The sequence below is a fragment of the Cheilinus undulatus genome, linkage group 10, assembly GCF_018320785.1.
Source record: "Cheilinus undulatus linkage group 10, ASM1832078v1, whole genome shotgun sequence".
Lineage (NCBI taxonomy): Eukaryota > Metazoa > Chordata > Actinopteri > Labriformes > Labridae > Cheilinus > Cheilinus undulatus.
The window spans coordinates 44168031-44189073 of record NC_054874.1 but is presented as its reverse complement, the minus strand read 5'-3'; the positions used below and the strand labels follow the sequence as shown (position 1 = coordinate 44189073).

Sequence of the window (21043 nt, the reverse complement as noted above, 5' to 3'; positions counted from 1 at the left end):
AAAGATGTCAAGAACTGGACAGAAATGGATTAAAAGTTGAAAGAAGTGGTGAGAATTGATGAAAATTTGCAAAATAAGTAGAAATAGAAGGTTAAAAATTGTCAAAATGGGCTTAAATTAGGAAACAGTCCCAGAAGTTGGTTCACAGTGGCAAGAAGATGCAGAAAATGGAGGGACAATTTTGATTAAAATTAGAAAAAGGTGATTAAAAGTGGTAAAAATTGACCAAAAAAGGCTGTAAAGGACGAAAAGTTGCATGAAAGGTGTCAAGACCTGGGCAGAAATGGGCCGAGAATTGGAGCCACATATGGGTTGAAAGTTGTAGAATGTGGCAAAATGGGTTAAATGGTATTACTGGCCAAAGAAATGGGTTTAAAGTGGTTAAAAATTAGTAGAATGGCAAAAAATTGGCAAAAATGAATTCAAAGAAAGTCAAGAAATGGTTCTCTCTTGTTGTTATAAACACACTTTTTTAACCATTGGTAGAGGGGGACTGTACAAGTAGGCAAATGTAGATATAACTTACTTAACCCTTTTCTCCTGCTCCAGTTCGTTTTCAGAACATTCGGAATTTTAAAGGGATATTTCACTGTTTTTGAAACTGGACTGTATGAGGTATATAGCAGTAGTAGTGGTGTTAGCATTCTGTGATTTCAGTGAGCGTTGCTCCTTTAAGAAGGACTCTCTGATTGTAGTGGCCAGGAAGCTAGGCTATACAGCCTAACAGATGGTTACAGTTTCTCTCTGGAGTTTAGGAAGTCAGAAGTAAAAATGTGCCACAAAACAGTGTCACCTCAAATGTAAGCACGATCAAAATTCTACCCAGAAAGCATCTGTGTTTTTCTCACTATTTTGCAATACAGGCTACAGCTACACGCTCTTGCACTGCATAAATGTGACAACAACACAGAGGCATTCTGCGTATGAAATAAGTAGATGTGATTGGTCAAAAACTGCTTCACTGGTTGCTTAAATAAAACTGAAATGGTTTGAAGAGCTGCTCTGAAGCTGAGTCAGTCCAAATGATCCAGATCACCAAACAGAGCTGAAACTCCCTTCACAGAGACGAGGCCATCAGTTCACCACATGTTGGTTACACTCATCCTCTAAAGGGGAGGGAACCAGGAAGCAGAGTGTCGGGTGCTCTGTGAGCTACGGGGGACGTCATCAAGCTGATCAACATTCCTGGAAGTGGAGCAGCGCTATATGTCTGAACTTTGTGCTCTTACTTGTAAAAAATAATCTGCAGCTCCGGACGCTTCTCTGTGAGTCTTCCTCAGATTTCTCTGAGTCATCTTTAACAAGTTAGAAACAAACAGAGTCAGGAGGACTGTAATATTGATGAGATCAGAGCTCTGAGTAGTTTCACTTTAGAGAAAGCATAACTCATCCAGGGCTGAAATGGCGGGGCTGGACCGGGACTCTTTCTCTTGTTGCATCTGTTTGGATCTACTGAAGGAGCCGGTGACTATTCCCTGTGGACACAGCTACTGCATGAGCTGTATTAAAAGCCACTGGGATACAGAGGGGGAGAATAAGAGCTACAGCTGCCCTCAGTGTAGGCAGACCTTCACACCCATGCCTGTGCTGGTGAAAAGCACCATGTTGGCAGTTTTGATGGAGGAGATGAAGAAGAGCAGACTCCAGGCTGCTCCTGATGATCACTGCTACGCTGGAGCTGAAGATGTGGCCTGTGACATCTGCACTGGGAAGAAACTGAAAGCCCAAAAGTCCTGTCTGGTGTGTTTGGTCTCATTTTGTGAGAAACACCTTCAGCCTCATAAATCTTCGGCCTTTGAAAAGCACAAGCTGGTGGAGCCGACCAGGAAGCTCCAGGAGAACGTCTGCTCTCGTCACGATGAGGTGATGAAGATGTTCTGTCGCACTGATCAGCGCTCCATCTGTTATCTCTGCTCTGTGGACAAACACAAAGGCCACGACACCGTCTCAGCGGCAGCAGAGAGGGCCGAGAGGCAGAGAGAGCTCCAGGGGAGTCGGCTCAAAATCCAGCAGAGAATTCAGGACAGACAGAAAGATGTGAAGCTGCTCCAACAGGAATCGGAGGCTATCAATCGCTCCGCTGATAAAGCAGTGGAGGCCAGTGAGAAGATCTTCACCCAGCTGATCCGTCTCATGGAGCAAAGACGATCTGATCTGAAGCAGCAGGTCCGATCACAGCAGGACGCTGAGATGAGTCGAGTCATGGAGCTTCGGGAGAAGCTGGAGAAGGAGATCACTGAGCTGGAGAGGAAAGACGCTGAGCTAGTGACGCTGTCACACACGGAGGACAACAACCACTTTATACACAGCTACCCCTCACTGTCACAAATCAGTGAATCTGCAGACTCATTCAGCTCTGACCTTCATCCTCTGAGCTACTTTGAGGACGTGACAGTGGCTGTAACAGAAGTCAGAGATCAACTACAAGAAGTTCTGAGAGAGAAGTGGACCAACATCACACAGACGGTGACTCATGTGGAGGTTTTACTGTCGGCAGCACCGCCAGAGCCCAAAACCAGAGCTCAGTTCTTAAGATTCTCATGTGACATCACTCTGGATCCAAACACAGCACACAATCAGGTCTCACTGTCTGATGGGAACAGAAAAGCAACATTAACACAATTAAGCCAGTGTTATTCCAATCACCCAGACAGATTCACTTATTGGTGTCAGGTTCTGAGCAGAGAGAGTCTGCCTCAGCGTTGTTACTGGGAGGTGGAGTGGGCTGGTTCTGGGGTTTGTGTGGCAGTTTCATACAAGAATATCAGCAGATCAGGGAGCTATGATGAGTGTAAATTTGGACGAAATGACAAATCCTGGAGGTTAGGTTGCTACAACAACAGTTATTCATTTGTGCACAACAAAGTCCGGCCTCCAGTCTCAGGTCCTCAGTCTAACAGAGTGGGTGTGTACGTGGATCACAGATCAGGTATTCTGTCCTTCTACAGTGTCTCTGAGACTATGACTGTCCTCCACAGAGTCCAGACCACGTTCACTCAGCCTCTACATGCTGGACTTTTGTTTTGGCACACTTATGGAGACAATGCTGAGTTCTGTAAACTCAAGTAGAAAATCAAAGAGCAAAGATGATCAGAATGATGACTTTAAACAGGGGTTGCATATTCTGTACCTTTCATTTTCATAACAATAATGCTTTGCTTCCACTTGTACTCTTTTTTTGACTCTTTTATGATACGTGGATGATTAGCATCAGCTTTGGGTGGAGCTGTGGTTCAGTGCAGGGTGCTGTATAGGAATGAAAAGGCCTTTGATTGTTTGCAATTTCCCATAAAATAAAGAAGGCAAGTTAGCAAAACTTAGGAGTGTCCCAGCCTGGGTGATATATTTATACTTTAAAAGCTACAATATGTAGGATCTTTGCACTGAATTATCTATATCAGAGCTGTCAAATTATTGTTATTTTTAGTAAATCATTTTCTTGCATTTTAAATGTCACTGTTTTGCAGTTGAAACTGTTTTTGTGTTATGTTGGATGTTGATAGTGTCTTTGGATGCAGACCTACTTTTATGAGATCATGAATGAAACCTAAGCACAGAAAAATGAACTTGTTATGGATTTCAAAGCAAATAAGAGAGATTGAAAATGAAAATGTCTGATATGTCTGATGTTTCTTGCTCCTGTCTATGTTCAGCCATGACAGCATTAAAGACAGAACAAAGAACACATTTCTGTGCTCACAGTGCTTCTTCATTGTCTGGAGCTGTTTTCACCTCCTGGTCTGGTTCAGATCACTCATGTGCAGTATTTGTGTTTCTGCTGTTCAAAGTTGTATAGAGTACAAAAATGGGATGCCTCTCTTTCTAATTTATTAGGATTTGTCTGTTGGGGCATCTATCTGACCCTAGAGGGTGGGGTTTGACACAATGCAGTCCACTGATTGGCCAGCATAATCCTCACTTCCTTTAAACATGCTTTTTTTTAACCATTGTTAGAGGTGGACTGTACCAGTAGGCAAAGGTAGTTATAACTCACTTAACCCTTTTCTACTGCACCGGTCTGTTTTCAGAACATTTGGGATTTTAAAGGGATATTTCACTATTTTTGAAGCTAGGCTGTATGAGGTATGTAGCAGTAGTAGTGGTGTTATCCCCCTGTGATTTCAGTGAGTGTTGCTCCTTTAAGAAGGACCCTCTGGTTGTAGTGGCCAGGAAGCTAGGCTATACAGCCTAACAGATGGGTACAGTTTCTCTCTGGAGTTTAGGGAGTCAGAAGTAAAAATGTGCCACAAAACAGTGTTGGCTCAATTGGAAGCACTATCAAAATTTTTTGGACAATTTTATTTTGTACCCAGAATGACTCTGGTTTTTCTCACTATATTGCAGTGCATGCTTCAGCTCTCTACCTTTGCACTGCACAACAGTGACAAAAACACAGAGGCCTTCTGGGGATAAAATAAGTAGATATGATTGGTCAAAAACTGCTTCACTGGTTGGTTAAATAAAGCTGAAATGGTTTGGAGAGCTGTTCTAAAGCTGAGTCAGTCCAAATGATCCAGATCACCAAACAGAGCTGAAACTCCCTTCACAGAGACGAGGCCATCAGTTCATCACATGCTGGTTATGTTCATCCTCTAAAGGGGAGGGAACCAGGAGGCAGAGTGTAAGGCGTTGTTGAGATCAGAGCTCTGAGTAGTTTCACTTAAGAGAAAGCGTAACTCATCCAGGGCTGAAATGGCGGGGCTGGACCGGGACTCTTTCTCTTGCTCCATCTGTTTGGATCTACTGAAGGAGCCGGTGACTATTCCCTGTGGACACAGCTACTGCATGAGCTGTATTAAAAGCCACTGGGATACGGAGGGGGAGAATAAGAGCTACAGCTGCCCTCAGTGTAGGCAGACCTTCACACCCATGCCTGTGCTGGTGAAAAGCACCATGTTGGCAGTTTTGATGGAGGAGATGAAGAAGAGCAGACTCCGGGCTGCTCCTGATAATCACTGCTACGCTGGAGCTGAAGATGTGGCCTGTGATGTCTGCACTGGGAGGAAACTGAAAGCCCAAAAGTCCTGTCTGGTGTGTTTGGTCTCATTTTGTGAGAAACACCTTCAGCCTCATAAATCTTCGGCTTTTGAAAAGCACAAGCTGGTGGAGCCGACCAGGAAGCTCCAGGAGAACGTCTGCTCTCGTCATGATGAGGTGATGAAGATGTTCTGTCGCACTGATCAGCGCTCCATCTGTTATCTCTGCTCTGTGGACAAACACAAAGGCCACGACACCGTCTCAGCGGCAGCAGAGAGGGCCGAGAGGCAGAGAGAGCTCCAGGGGAGTCGACTCAACATCCAGCAGAGAATTCAGGACAGACAGAAAGATGTGAAGCTGCTCCAACAGGAATCGGAGGCTATCAATCGCTCCGCTGATAAAGCAGTGGAGGACAGTGAGAAGATCTTCACCCAGCTGATCCGTCTCATGGAGCAAAGACGATCTGATCTGAAGCAGCAGGTCCGATCACAGCAGGACGCTGAGGTGAGTCGAGTCATGGAGCTTCAGGAGAAGCTGGAGAAGGAGATCGCTGAGCTGGAGAGGAAAGACGCTGAGCTGGAGACACTGTCACACACGGAGAACAACAACCACTTTATACACAGCTACCCCTCACTGTCACAAATCAGTGAATCTGCAGACTCATTCAGCTCTGACCGTCATCCTCTGAGCTACTTTGAGGATGTGACGGTGGCTGTAACAGAAGTCAGAGATCAACTTCAAGAATTTCTGAGTGAGAAGTGGACCAACATCACACAGACAGTGACTCATGTGGAGGTTTTACTGTCGGCAGGGCCCAAGACCAGAGCTGAGTTCTTAAGATTCTCATGTGACATCACTCTGGATCCAAACACAGCACACAATCAGGTCTCACTGTCTGATGGGAACAGAAAAGCAACGTATACAAAATCTAGCCACTGTTATTCCAAACACTCAGATAGATTCACTAATATGTGTCAGGTTCTTAGCAGAGAGAGTCTGCCTCGGCGTTGTTACTGGGAGGTGGAGTGGGCTGGTTCTGTGGTTGGTTTGGCAGTTTCATACAAGAATATACACAGATCAGGGAGCTCTTTTAAGTCTCTATTTGGAGGAAATGACAAATCCTGGAGGTTAGATTGCCACATAGACAGTTATACATTTTTTCACAACAAAGTCAGTACTCCAGTCTCAGGTCCTCAGTCTAACAGACTGGGTGTGTACGTGGATCACAGAGCAGGTATTCTGTCCTTCTACAGCGTCTCTGAGACTATGACTCTCCTCCACAGAGTCCAGACCACGTTCACTCAGCCTCTACATGCTGGACTTTGGTTTGGGTGGAGTTATGGAAACAAAGCTGAGTTCTGTAAACTCAAGTAGAAAATCAAAGAGCAAGATGAACAAAATGATGATTTTAAACAGAGGTTGCATATTTTATACCTTTAATTTTTTATTTTTATTTATACTCTTTTTTTGATACGTGGATGATTAGCATCAGCTTTGGGTGGAGCTGTGGTTCAGTGCAGGGTGCTGTATAGGTTTTAGTTTTTTTTTTATTTATTTTATTTATTTTTATTTCATCATGCCATACACCAAAAGAGGTGCCCAGCCCACACAGGCTTTCAAGACACTGAAATACAAAACAAATAAGAGCAGTCAAGCAACGACGAGAGCAACTCATCACAATACATATCAGACAGAAACAAATCAAATGTTCACAAAATGTTGCTCATTTGGCAATTAGACCTTACACTCCTGATTAGACAGCAGTTGACAGCTGAAAAGCATTCAGCACAAATTGTGCAAGTTGAAACACTTTGTGTGTCAACAAAAATTTGAGTCTTTCTTCATCAGACATAGAAAACAAATCAGGACACTCTGCAGGTCTGACAGGTTGAACTTTATTTTAAAAATGCAGTCAGCCAAAAATCGACCAATAGTGATTAAAAACAGTTGTAGTGACATAGAAATTTGTTTTCATTGTAAAAAGGGTCATAAAAACAACTGTTAAATTCATGCAAGGTTAAAAAATGGTTAAAAAGACTTAAGTGTTAAAATAGAATCCTTTCAAAAAGATTTAAAATGCTTTAAAACAGGGGTTTTTTTTGTTAAAAGTACTTTAAATAAAAGGAATTTCCTGTCTAGAGTAGTGAACTGTGATCTACCTGCTAAGCCTGTCTGAGAAGTGCAACCTGTTATCAATTAGTTCTGCCTGTTTAGGTTGCAAGGGGGAACTGTCAGCCATGATGTTTCATTCTGGCTGAAGCTGATTGAATGGAGACATCGTGTCCAAGTATCCTCATTTCTTTTACTTTTTCTCAGGTAAAAATTTAATGTTTCTTTGTGTTTGTTTCTGGAAAACATTTGTGGGGATGTTGTGTTGCATTTTTGAGTGTTTTAGTTGAGGTTTAGGTTGTTTTTGGTCGAGTTATTTGCATTTTGTGATTGTTTTTGTCATGTGTTGTGAATATATTTGCAGTGTTTGATTTGTGTGAGGAACAGGAAGTATAGAGGTGTGGATGAGATATAAAAGAAGCTGTTTGACAGGGATGCTTTTGTTTGCTTACCTGTTTTAATTTTATTTTGCTTCTAAAAAAGAATTTTATTTAGAAATTTTGTAACTATGTAAAAAATTTTTATCTCTAATTAAGTTCTGGCAGAAGCTGATTGAATGGAGACATCGTGTCCGAGTATCCTCATTTCTTTTACTTTTTCTCAGCCTTTTTGTGGGCCGTGACACAGGCGTTTTACAGAAAAGCTGACATCTTAAATTGTGATACAGAGGACAATTGAATAAAAAGTGCATTTCATTTTTTAACTTCGACCAAATCACACAACACACACGTTCGCTCCTCCTCAGGTACAGCATGGAAGCGACCTGTTTCCAGAGCAAGAGGAAGGATACCACATCTGACCTGAGCACAGACAGATCTGTGAGCCCTAGTTAGGTTTAGAGTAACATAAAGCTCTGGACTGTAAACTCTTTTAACCAGATTATAAGTTCTTAATTTACATTTACATAAAACTTCCTCAGCTTAATTTTGTTTATACTGCTCAAAAAGTATTGATTTGATTTGGTTGACACGACACCTTATTTTATTCCTACATATATATACTGGAGACCAGCCTTATCAAATATTCTACTTCTCTTGCCCAGGTATAATTATTGGACATGTCCCAGTTAAATATTTGTTTAGTCAGTCTGCTATCTTGCATATTGATCAATCTATCCCATAGCCACACCATGTCACCCATATGTCTCACTGCACAAGGTTCCCAACCCATATCACCCATATCATCTATTCTGAACTGCTACACATCTGGATGGACTACAGTAACCCCAAACCCCTGCAACATAGTCTAATATAAAACAAAGGATTAATACAGCTGTGTGTATGTCTTATAGCACAAGATCACAACAAAGTTTAACTTTATTAAGGACAGCTCCCAGAGCTCTACCTGCAGATTCTGATAAAACTTTAACTCCTTCAACAAATGTAAGGTGTTCATCAATAGTCAATCCTAGATACTTGTAATTCTCAGTCAATAAAAAAGGAGTAGAACCAAAACAAAATTCAAACTCTGTTTCTGACTGCCCCTTCTTCCTGAAATGCATAATCTGATATTTATCGCTATTCATCTTTAATCTCCATTTACTGCACCAACAGTAAACACTGCTTAACAGATTCTGAAGGTCGTTTTCAGTCTCTGCAAGAGGACTATGTCATCTGCATACATCAGGGTGGCCACCTTTAGCTCACCTACTTGAACACCAGTTGCTGTTTGTTTAATTTCAATGATTAAATCATTTATATAGATTGCAAAGAGTGTAGGAGAGAGCACATCACCCTGTTTTACACCAAATGGTGTTGGGAACCAACCTGTTCTATAATCATTTACCTGCACACAAGATACTGGGTTTTAGTAGATAGCTTTCAAAGAATTATAAAATTTTCCATCAATACCTACATTTAATAATTTGAAATTAAGAAGCTCATGATCAATACAGTCGAAGGCTTTCTGAAAATCTATTAAACAACAAAATGTAGGACTCCCATCTTATATTCTAGCACGGACTATTGTGGATAAGGAATATATGTGATCAATACAGGCTCTTTTCTTCTGGAATCTATTCTGTTCTTCTGCCAACAAATCAGATGCTTCTAAATAACAGTACAACCTCTCATTAAAAATACTAGAATAAAGTTTATAAACACAACTGAGGAGACTAATACCCTATAATTCAATGGAACTCTGGGACCATTATTTTGAGACTTGGGGATAGGTTTGATAATAGATTTAAGCCAAAAGGAGGAAGCCAGGCAATACTCAAAACAAACAGTGAAAAGATTAAAAAGAACTGGAAATAGGGAAGGTAATTTTAATAGTTCATTTGACAAGTTATCAAAACCAGTAGCTTTCTTTGATTTAAGTCCTTCAATTGCCCTTTTCACTTCTTCCTCAGTGATATGAGAATTTAAGTACTGCTTTAAGGGGTTAGAATTATGTTGCATGGAAGCCTCTATGTTATTTTTGAGATCCACCATCTTTTCAAATTTAGTGTCATCCCTCTCAACTGAGCCACAACTTCCGGAAAATAAAGAACCAGAATCAGTTTCCCACTTTTTTAGCACAGACTCAGTATCAAAAACAGAAGTTCCATTTTCCAAAACTAGTTCCATTGGTACCTTTTTGATTTTCCTGGGGCCCAAATTATTTATCATTTTCCAGAACAACTGATTATTATTTGTTTGCAAATGCTCTATTTTCAATGCTGGCCCCCTCTGATATTTTCTCTTACAAGCTTGAAGTTTTTTTTTTAATCAAATATGTGCTGTCTGGTCTCAAACTCATAATTCAATTGCTGCTTTCTCATATCCGTACTATCACACATAAGAAATCTTTTCTCTGCCATCCTCATCTCCTCCCACAACATTTTCAGTTGACTGTTCCAATAAGGCTTGTTCTTTCTGACACCACATCTCCTATTAGTAACATAACTTTTGCCAGTCTCCACAGCATCATTAACAAGTTTACAAAATTCATCATACCATTTATCAATTCCTCCTTGATGTTTAATTTGAGAAAGCTTATCTACAAATTCCATTATTGCAATTTGGCACTCGTCAGAGGAGAAGAGAAGAGGACGGACATTTCTTCTATGCTGTGGATTTTCCTTCAGTACAGCATTATTTGTGATCATAAAGTCAGCACTAGTGCCTCCCCCTGCTTGAAAAGTCAAAATCAACAAGGAGTGATCTGGTGTTTTACACCAATCACCCAATAAATTGAAACAGCTCCTGCCTCCTTTCTCAATAAGCTCATTTGGGCTGTGGATATTTAGCTCCACACAAGATTTAAACAGTCATGTGCCATTATTATATAGTCTACAACTGCATTCCCTTTTGCTAAAACTGAAGTAAAGTTATAATTTCCAGCTATTTGTCCATTCAAAACACAGCATTTACAGTCTGTCAGAAATTCAATGGATGGGTACCTTTTGCATTTGAACCGGTACGGTAATGATTTCCCGGTACCTGTGAACCGATACAACGGTACCAATTTTCAGTACTTTTGAGTGTGAATAATATGCAATAATGAATGTTTTATAACCTCAAAACTTCTGAATTTTCAATATCAAAAAACTAGCAAATATCAGTGTTTAAAAAAAAGTGGTTTTAAAAAATGACTCCAACATGGAAAACCTAAACTACTATAACTACCTAGTGTTTTTTCTTTATATTGCACAAATTAAAACCCAGCCCATTACCTCCTATTCCTCTAATTTCCCCTCTTGGAAAAAATGTGTTTTGGGGTCCATGGAGGGAGAATAAGTTTAAAACAAGTGGACAATAGAGTATGGAGTCAAAATATCTAAATAAAGAAACAAAAGGTATAAAATTTTACCAATTAAAGTATTACAAATCAAAGTAAACAAACTACTTGCTCTACCATGAACTACATTAACTGCACATCTTCTTTCCTCATGCAGTTCTTTTACCAGCAAAACTAAGATGTCATCTTTCCCTGGTAAGAGCAGAGTCTGCTCCTAACTCATCAATCAATCATTTAACCATCCACGCAGAGCATAAACGTCACACACAGGGTCTGCTACATTATATTTGTATTTACTGCAAAAAAGTTAACAGAAAGTGGCAAATTGTTTCATTCTGTGATGAAAATAAGCAGCAAGGACTAGCCTGTGGCTCTGTCACTCCTTCAGAATCACTCTGAATCATCCATCCTGACAGAGTGCTTCATACGGCGCCAGCTGCGCCAAGTTAGAGAGATGGAGAGCAACTTTTAGGACGCGGTCACACCAGGCAGTCCACACTGTGCCTTGATTCAGTGTCTGTTAGGTGACTGAGCGAACAAACGTATCCCTTCATCTAGTATATTTCCATGGTTGATATTCACATGATAAACAGGCAAAGCACGGTGTTTAAAGTGAGGATTCGCTACGAGAGAGCGAGAGGGAGGGAGGCGAACGAGCAGGAAACAGCAGGAACCGATCAGCCATGCTTGTTTTGTGAATTCGGTTAGCTGCTACTGACGTCATTACTCATGTGCGTGCAATGCTGCGTTCGTGTCCGGCATGGAAATTTGACTACTCTTCCACTCTCTTGTAGTCACAAGGATGCGTTTAGGTACCGAAACATGGTACCATTTGATTTTACGTGAATCGGTACTCGGTCGTAGCTAGCTCAGAGTTTGTGTGTTTGTGTCCGTCCAACCATTTATATTCCAATGCACAAGACGAAATGTTTCATGACTTACAGGCTGGGCAGATGCTCCTCAGTTGTCAGACCTCCTCCTCCGTTCGCCGTCACCCACGTCTTCCACACCTGTTGGCTGCCTTCTAACCCTGCCATTCCTGGTGATGTAAAACTGCTTACCAGAAGGGATTTCATTTAATAAAGTTCTGAAGTTTAGTTCAATAAGACGGTCGGTGTGGGACTTTGCAGATCGGATGCAAATATTATGGAACTTCTCGCTCTCAGCACTTTCTTGTAGCACATTAACTTTATCCTGTATTGAGCCAAATTCCACCTTTATCACACCAGGACATCCTCCTCTTTCCTTCAGCCATCACTCCACGGGAACTTTCCCACTGTAGCCCCTCTCTGAGCAGGTTCTCCACCAAGCCCATGACATTTTCTCCTTCCTCAAAACGTAAACCGGAGATAACAGACACATCAGAATTAAAACGTGCACTTGATCCGTCTTTCACCTGGTCAATTTCAGCTTCCACTCGTTCAATTCTTTTTACTTTTTACTCTTCTTATCATGAGGCTCAGGTCCATATCTAGATTGTCTTGGATTTCCTTAGTTTTCTGAGCAAGTTTGGCTTTCATGCAGTCTCTGTTTTCCATTACAAGCTTTTGAAGCAAGTCACACAGGCTGTCAACTTTTGAGTTTAACTGTCTCTCGAACACTTCTTTCATGCTGTCAATTTTGCAGTTCAGTCTCTTTAGCAGCACACTGTTAAACAAAGAATTGCCATTTTTGCGTTCTTTTTGTCTCGTACTTGGTCCGTCGCCTGACATTTTGCACAGGTTCACAAAAGCAGGACTTAAACGAGCAGTATGTGCTTTGATTTCTAGAAAAGGCACAGTTTAATTGCGATATATGAATCAAAAGGCTTAAGAACGCCAACGCCGACATGTCCTATGACGCCGTCTTGGTATAGGAATGAAAAGGCCGTTACTTGTCTGCATAATCCCATCAAATAAAAAGGGTGGCAAGCAAAACTCAGGAGTGTCCCAGCCTGGGTGATATATTTATACTTTAAAAACTACAATATGTAGAATCTTTGCACTGAATTATCTATATCAGAGCTGTCAAATTATTATTGTTTGTATTAAATCATTTTCTTGCATTTTAAAATTCACTGTTTTGCATTTGAAACTGTTTTTGTGTTATGTTGGATGTTGATAGTGTCTTTGGATGCAGACCTACTTTTATGAGATCATGAATGAAACCTAAGCACAGAAAAATGAACTTGTTATGGATTTCAAAGCAAATAAGAGAAACTATCGGACATTTGCTTTACCATTATTTTGTTGCATTAACAGCAGCAAAACGCATAAATCTCTCTTATTTTTTGTGTAAGTGGTTTAAAGTACCAAAGTGAAAGCTGTGCGCTTTTCCATACACACGCTGTCAGTTACACAATATACGCCCACGTTAAACTCATAAACAACAACAGTTAGCTTCACATCATCAGCGTTAGCCTGTTAGCTCATTGGCAGCTACTATAAATTAGCAGCTTACAACAGCCAATTACCATCCTCCAGCGACAACAATGAAGCATCCAAACACATAACAAAAGTGCTCTCTTAACTGGATTAACTGGACACCGCGTTAGAACTCTACATTTCAAATGAAAAATGAGTCTTACCATCAGCTGCTAATATCAGTCCTCATGATGACAGCTGTAATCTCTGCTAAAGCTGGAAATTCAACAATCCTGGTTTATTCGGACTAGTCCCGAAAAGACAAAAGCTCCACAGCGAGTTCGGTCCAGTCCTCCTCTCATTAACAGCTTATCCAAGACTGCTTCTGCTAATTAGCTGGCGTAGGCCTCTCTCTCTGCTGCTGCATCGGTGTTTGCGACGCTCAGCTATAGTTCCCTTCGTTTCAGCCTCTTCATTACTCACAGCGAGGACACAAAATCCCTCCATACCGCTGATGATGTTAAGCCTTTTGTTAACCAGGAAAGCCTCACTAGGTTAAAATTCTGCTTTACGAGAAAGTTCTGGTCAAACTTTCCCACTTTCCCTGCATAGTCCCCAGCAATACTGAGCTTGCGCAGAGAGATAGGCTTACTTTGAAGTCATCGTGCATACATAACTAGCCATGTGCTTGCCGTCTGAGGTGATAATCAGACTCCTCCGAAGTGAATCATCAAATCACCGACTATTCCAGGTCACCTCTAGTTTCCACTGTTCAAAGTTGTGTAAAGTACAAAATTAGGATCCCTGTCATTCTAATTTATTAGGATCTGTCTGTTGGGGTACCTATCTGACCCTAGAGGGTGGGGCTTGACACAATGCAGTCCACTGATTGGCCAGAACAGTCCTCACTTCCTTTAAACATGCTTTTTTAAGCTGCTGAGTTTAGGGAGTCAGAAGTAAAAATGGGCCACAAAACAGTTACCTCAAATGGAAGCACTATAAAAATGTTACCCAGAATGCCTCTGTGTTTTTGTCACTGTGTTGCAATGCAGGCTTCGGCTATGTGCTCTTGCACTGCATAAATGTGACAACAACACAGAGGCATTCTGCGTATGAAATAAGTAGATGTGATTGGTCAAAAACTGCTTCACTGGTTGCTTAAATAAAACTGAAATGGTTTGAAGAGCCGTTCTAAAGCTGAGTCAGTCCAAATGATCCAGATCACCAAACAGAGCTGAAACTCCCTTCACAGAGACGGGGCCGTCAGTTCACCACATGTTGGTTACGCTCATCCTCTAAAGGGGAGGGAACCAGGAAGCAGAGTGTCGGGTGCTCTGTGAGCTAAGGGGGAGGTTATCAAGCTGATCCACATTCCAGGAAGTGGCGCAGCGCTGTACGTCTGAACTTTGTGCTCTTACTTGTAAAAAATAATCTGCAGCTCTGGACGTTTCTCTGTGAGTCTTCCTCAGATTTCTCTGAGTCATCTTTAACAAGTTAGAAACAAACAGAGTCAGAAGGACTGTAATATTGTTTAGATCAGAGCTCTGAGTTGTTTCATTTTAGAGAAAGCGTAACTCATCCAGGGCTGAAATGGCGGGGCTGGACCGAGACTCTTTCTCTTGTTCCATTTGTTTGGATCTACTGAAGGAGCCGGTGACTATTCCCTGTGGACACAGCTACTGCATGAGCTGTATTAAAAGCCACTGGGATACAGAGGGGGAGAATAAGAGCTACAGCTGCCCTCAGTGTAGGCAGACCTTCACACCCATGCCTGTGCTGGTGAAAAGCACTATGTTGGCAGTTTTGATGGAGGAGATGAAGAAGAGCAGACTCCAGGCTGCTCCTGATGATCACTGCTATGCTGGAGCTGAAGATGTGGCCTGTGACGTCTGCACCGGGAGGAAACTGAAAGCCCAAAAGTCCTGTCTGGTGTGTTTGGTCTCATTTTGTGAGAAACACCTTCAACCTCATAAATCTTCAGCCTTTGAAAAGCACAAGCTGGTGGAGCCGACCAGAAAGCTCCAGGAGAACGTCTGCTCTCGTCACGATGAGGTGATGAAGATGTTCTGTCGCACTGATCAGCGCTCCATCTGTTATCTCTGCTCTGTGGACGAACACAAAGGCCATGACACCGTCTCAGCGGCAGCAGAGAGGGCTGAGAGGCAGAGAGAGCTCCAGGGGAGTCGGCTCAAAATCCAGAAGAGAATCCAGGACAGACAGAAAGATGTGAAGCTTCTCCAACAGGAAGCGGAGGCTATCAATCGCTCCGCTGATAAAGCAGTGGAGGACAGTGAGAAGATCTTCACCCAGCTGATCCGTCTCATGGAGCAAAGACGATCTGATCTGAAGCAGCAGGTCCGATCACAGCAGGACGCTGAGATGAGTCGAGTCAGAGAGCTTCAGGAGAAGCTGGAGAAGGAGATCGCTGAGCTGGAGAGGAAAGACGCTGAGCTGGAGACGCTGTCACACACAGAGAACAACAACCACTTTATACACAGCTACCCCTCACTGTCACAAATCAGTGAATCTGCAGACTCATTCAGCTCTGACCTTCATCCTCTGAGCTACTTTGAGGATGTGACAGTGGCTGTAACAGAAGTCAGAGATCAGCTTCAAGAAGTTCTGAGTGAGAAGTGGACCAACATCACACAGACAGTGACTGATGTGGAGGTTTTACTGTCGGCAGAGCCCAAGACCAGAGCTGAGTTCTTAAGATTCTCATGTGACATCACTCTGGATCCAAACACAGCAAACAATCAGGTCTCACTGTCTGATGGGAACAGAAAAGCAACATTTACAGAATCCAACCAGTGTTATTCCAAACACCCAGACAGATTTACTGCTTGGTGTCAGGTTCTGAGCAGAGAGAGTCTGCCTCGGCGTTGTTACTGGGAGGTGGAGTGGGCTGGTTCTGTGGTTGGTTTGGCAGTTTCATACAAGAATATCAGCAGATCAGGGAGCTCTGAGTCTCTATTTGGAGGAAATGACAAATCCTGGAAGTTAGATTGCTACAACAACAGTTATAGATTTGCACACAAAAATGCCAGTACTCCAGTCTCAGGTCCTCAGTCTAACAGACTGGGTGTGTATATGAATAGCAGAGCAGGTATTCTGTCCTTCTACAGCGTCTCTGAGACTATGACTCTCCTCCACAGAGTCCAGACCACGTTCACTCAGCCTCTGCATGCTGGACTTTGGTTGTGTGGTTACAGAGACAATGCCAAATTCTGTAAACTCAAGTAGAAAATCAAAGAGCAAAGATGATCAGAATGATGACTTTAAACAAGGGTTGCATATTTCAGTCTCTTTCATTTTTATAACAATAATGCTTTGCTTCCACTTGTACTCTTTTTTTGACTCTTTTATGATACGTGGATGATTAGCATCAGCTTTGGGTGGAGCTGTGGTTCAGTGCAGGGTGCTGTATAGGAATGAAAAGGCCTTTGATTGTTTGCAATTTCCCATAAAATAAAGAAGGCAAGTTAGCAAAACTTAAGAGTGTCCCAGCCTGGGTGATATATTTATACTTTAAAAGCTACAATATGTAGAATCTTTGCACTGAATTATCTATATCAGAGCTGTCAAATTATTGTTATTTTTAGTAAATCATTTTGTTGCATTTTAAATGTCACTGTTTTGCATTTGAAACTGTTTTTGTGTTATGTTGGATGTTGGTAGTGTCTTTGGATGCAGACCTACTTTTATGAGATCATGAATGAAACCTAAGCACAGAAAAATGAACCTGTTATGGATTTCAAAGCAAATAAGAGAGATTGAAAATGAAAATGTCTGATATGTCTGATGTTTCTTGCTCCTGTCTATGTTCAGCCATGACAGCATTAAAGACAGAACAAAGAACACATTTCTGTGCTCACAGTGTTTCTTCATCATCTGGAGCTGTTTTCACCTCCTGGTCTGGTTCAGATCACTCATGTGTATTTGTGTTTCTGCTCTTCAAAGTTGGGCAAAGTACAAAAACAGGATCCCTCCCATTGTAATTTTTTTTTCCGATCTGTCTGTTGGGGCACCTATCTGACCCTATAGGGTGGGGCTTGACACAGTGCAGTCCAATGATTGGCCAGAACAATCCTCACCTCCTTTAAACATGCTTTTTTTAACCATTGTTAGAGGTGGACTGTACCAGTAGGCAAAGGTAGGCATAACTTACTTAACCCTTTTCTCCTGCACCAGTCTGTTTTCAGAACATTTGGGATTTTAAAGGGATATTTCACTATTTTTGAAGCTGGGCTGTGTGAGGTATGTAGCAGTAGTAGTGGTGTTATCCCCCTGTGATTTCAGTGAGTGTTGCTCCTTTAAGAAGAACTCTCTGGTTGTAGCGGCCAGGAAGCTAGGATATACATAGCATTTTGATACATTTTACATAGACAAATAGAGGGCGTTTAATGGTTTTATTTTTTATTATCATTTATATCATTATCAAAGTAAGTACCTCACATCGTGATACATCTTTTAGTCCACATCCCATCACAGTAAAGTCTAAAGCAGGGGTGTCAAACTCAAGGCCGGGGCCAAATCTGGCTCATGGTCGGCCCACAAGTTCGTATCATGTATTCTTATTATAACTGTCCCTAAAATATGAGGTCCACAGATTTCTTCAAGTATAAAAATGTAAACTTAACCTTGATGATGTGAAAAAGTAAACATGATTAGATAAAAATAAATGTGGGAGAAGTGAAAAAAAAATAATTTGTGTTTTTCTTTCATATTTTCAATTTTTGCACAAGTATGACTTCAATCTATTATTTGGACTTTTATTTCATATTTTGATATTTTACATTTATTATTTTAACTTTTTGTCTCATATTTTGATCTTTTCAATTTATGATTTAGACTTTTTATCTCATATTTAGACCTTTTAAATTTTTTATTTTGACCTTTTTCTCATATTAAGACCTTTTATGTGCACCATTTTAAATTTGAACTCATATTTTTTGCCTTAAAACATGATTTTGACTTTCTTTTTTATGTTTTTACCTTTAAAAGTATTATTTTAACATCTAATTTCATGTTTTGACCTTTTGCACTAGTAAGTTAAACATTTTACCTCAGATTTTGAGCCTTTAACTTATCATTTAGACTTTTTAAATCTCAAAATCTTTCATCATCAGTGCTTATTTTTCCACCATAATTTCTTATTGGTGAAAATTTGGACAGGGTGGTTAAAAGTGGACCCTGTTAGGCCCCCAGGTTGGACCTTAATTCAGAATCCGGCCCCCCTCTGTGAATGAGTTTGACACCCCCCCCCCCGGTCTAAAGGGATCATCTTTAGAAGCTTAAAAAAGTCACAACTTTGCTCATTTTTGGGCCCAAACCCAAACGGATTATCTTGTGGTTTGGACCTGTTACAGGGATTTGTTTACTGTTGTCTTCCAGCCGAGATACTGAAGTTTATAAGCTGATATGATAATATTTGAGTTTAAATGCAGTATGCAACTGTTAAGGCTGCTACAAGTTATGAATATAAAATTTAGAGCTTGATAAGATATGGGTTTGGAGTGTTTAAAGGCTGTTTAAAGCACAGTAGAATATATAAAACGTGCCTGGCATCCATCAATCTTCTAAGGACCTAGACCATCTAATGTATCATAATTTACCACAAACTAATGCACAGCCTTAAAACTACTATTGATTCTGTGTGAAGGACTACTTTGAGTCTCATTGAGTTTGAGTATAAATAGCACAGTCAGATCTATGCCTACAGCATGAAGAGCCTTTAACAAGATGGACATTAGGAGTCTATGATGAGGAGTAATGGAGAGCAGGTAGGGAATGAGGCCAGGACTGATTGCCTTGGAGCTGTGAGAGGGATTCCCTCCACACACATGCTCAGTATTTGGACTTAAACTAATTTAGTTTCACTGTAGGGATTGAGAGAGGTGATATCTTATTGCCTGAACATCTTTGAAGGAATTGGGGGGGGGCACTTTGGACATATCCGGCCATAATACTCACAAGGCTGAAGACTGATATATGATTGTGAGGAAGTACCCATAGGAAAGAGAAAGATTTATTGCCTTATGAGAGCGAAAAGACAAGGCAGTGAGTTAATCAGAGCAAAATGAGATGACCTTTAATATCATGCTGAAACCGCCCTTAAATTCCCCCGAGACACTCTGATCGTGTTTGGCATGTTTTCGTAGCCGGGCGCCGTGGGGGCCGACTCCAGGAGAATGAGTTTGATAGTCGATAAAAGAAGAGAGAAGATGAAATCTCATTCTCTCAGATAAGATCTGAAAGTGAAGAAGGCTATTTGTCACCTCTGTCTGATGCTTTTGTTTGCTCCTTTTCTGACTCCAAATTGTCATCTAATGGGCCGTTTGTTTTTCTCATGAATACTTTATTTTGTCCTCCGCAGGTTCGGATTGACACGGTGTGTCCATTAAACTCTCTGCACTAGGACTGGGAATGAATTGGAAACCTTTATTGATCCTCATCCTTTGTTGTTGCTTGTTTGTAGCAAGAAACCAAAATCTTAAGTCACTTTGGTCTTGATTTTTTGTAATTTCATGTCTAGTTTAGTGCACAGAATTTAGATAATGGCCACGAATTCTGAACCCGTAAATCTATGAATTTTAAATGCAGAGGAAAAGTCTGCATGAAAGGTGTTCATGTAGTACTTTGTGGGAATTCAGTGTTATTTACTTTGGCACTCACTAGTGGGTCCTTGTACTATAGCTAAATGCACATAGTGCTGTTACACCTAACCTTACCCACATTTTACACATACAACAGCTGTGCTGCGCTCTGCATCGCCATGGTTTTGCTCCAACTGAAGGCAAGCAACCATGCACACTGGAAGCGTCTAGAGCGCTGACAAGAGGGCAGAGGTCAGGGAGGGAACTGCAAGCTCCTGCAGGAATTTTCTGCAACAGTTGATTATTTTGCCTTTATGGGGTTGATTTGTCATTCATTCTGATATTATTCCGTGGTTTTATGGCTTCCGCTATGGGTGAGTACATTAGGGTGTTAAAAGGTTAATGTTTGCTGTGAAGGATGTGCAATTTCATGTAAAATTCTGTGGCTTTTTACCTCAAAAGTGAACTTTTCCCTGTCCATGGTGCTGTAGTAGCTCTGTGACCCACTTGTGTTATACTCTGACATTGACCGGATACTTTAAACATTTTTCCAGCTGTTTGAATTGATATGCTCTACGTGGATTGACACAGTTTAGCAGCTACCAGTGTTGAAAATAGAACAGCAGCATATCTCTAATGAAGCAGAGTGGAGTGGCACTTCAGGGACAATCCGAGACTGGGCTGTGGAACTGTTACGACTGACTAGAGAGGGAACGATTTTGCTCTCCGGAGTTGGATTAACACTGAATGGATGGATCCTCACTGTCAAATAATTCCAATAATGAAGGCCATTTAACTCAGAATGGTGGTACAAGTGTGTGCGGTTTAAAATATATAAAACTAACTTGAAGATCAGCAAGGAAAGATTCACCTTTTTGGCATGTGATGGATTTTTCGTTGCAAGCCTGACAGATCACTGGGGTTGGATGGCTGCAAACGTGCAAACGTGCACAGTCGGGCCGTTGCTTCCAATTAGCCATGGTTCACATCATAATTTGTACTTGCTGGGAAAATGTAACCAGTTTGCAACCATCCAACAGCTTCATAGCCAGCTCAGTGCCAGACTAGCAGCCTACTGTTTGGCAAAGCTTTCCCCAGGTTATGAAAGTCTGTCCAGTAACTGATCTAGGCTGTTGAAGGTGGCAGACAACCTGAACGAAATACAGGCAACTGGATGCCTCTTGACAACCTTGGTGTAGTGTTGGCTTTTTCCTGCTACCAGTCTGCACAGTTGGCCAATATTAACGGCTCATCTGGGTTTAGGGATTTCAATATGCATTAACTCTCCTTTCAGTAAGG

At 41.3% G+C, this 21043-nt stretch overlaps 3 protein-coding genes across 3 annotated transcripts; all 3 read left to right on the top strand.

The window, feature by feature from the left end:
- Positions 1-1387: 1387 nt before the first annotated feature.
- LOC121515984 (tripartite motif-containing protein 16-like) lies at positions 1388-3675 on the top strand. Its single transcript, XM_041796990.1, has one exon. The coding sequence runs from the start codon at positions 1402-1404 to the stop codon at positions 3067-3069; it is 1668 nt and encodes a 555-aa protein (XP_041652924.1). The 5' UTR covers positions 1388-1401; the 3' UTR covers positions 3070-3675.
- Positions 3676-4692: 1017 nt separating this feature from the next.
- LOC121516155 (tripartite motif-containing protein 16-like) lies at positions 4693-6351 on the top strand. Its single transcript, XM_041797253.1, has one exon. It carries the CDS (start codon positions 4693-4695, stop codon positions 6349-6351), a length of 1659 nt encoding a protein of 552 aa, XP_041653187.1.
- Positions 6352-14537: 8186 nt separating this feature from the next.
- Positions 14538-17777, top strand: LOC121515985 (tripartite motif-containing protein 16-like). Its single transcript, XM_041796991.1, has one exon. The coding sequence runs from the start codon at positions 14739-14741 to the stop codon at positions 16389-16391; it is 1653 nt and encodes a 550-aa protein (XP_041652925.1). The 5' UTR covers positions 14538-14738; the 3' UTR covers positions 16392-17777.
- The last annotated feature ends 3266 nt before the right edge of the window (positions 17778-21043 follow it).

Bases quoted from the DNA above. Each gene is read 5' to 3' on its own strand.
- LOC121515984 (XM_041796990.1), top strand. From the start codon at position 1,402: ATGGCGGGGCTGGACCGGGACTCTTTCTCTTGTTGCATCTGTTTGGAT.
- LOC121515985 (XM_041796991.1), top strand. From the start codon at position 14,739: ATGGCGGGGCTGGACCGAGACTCTTTCTCTTGTTCCATTTGTTTGGAT.
- LOC121516155 (XM_041797253.1), top strand. From the start codon at position 4,693: ATGGCGGGGCTGGACCGGGACTCTTTCTCTTGCTCCATCTGTTTGGAT.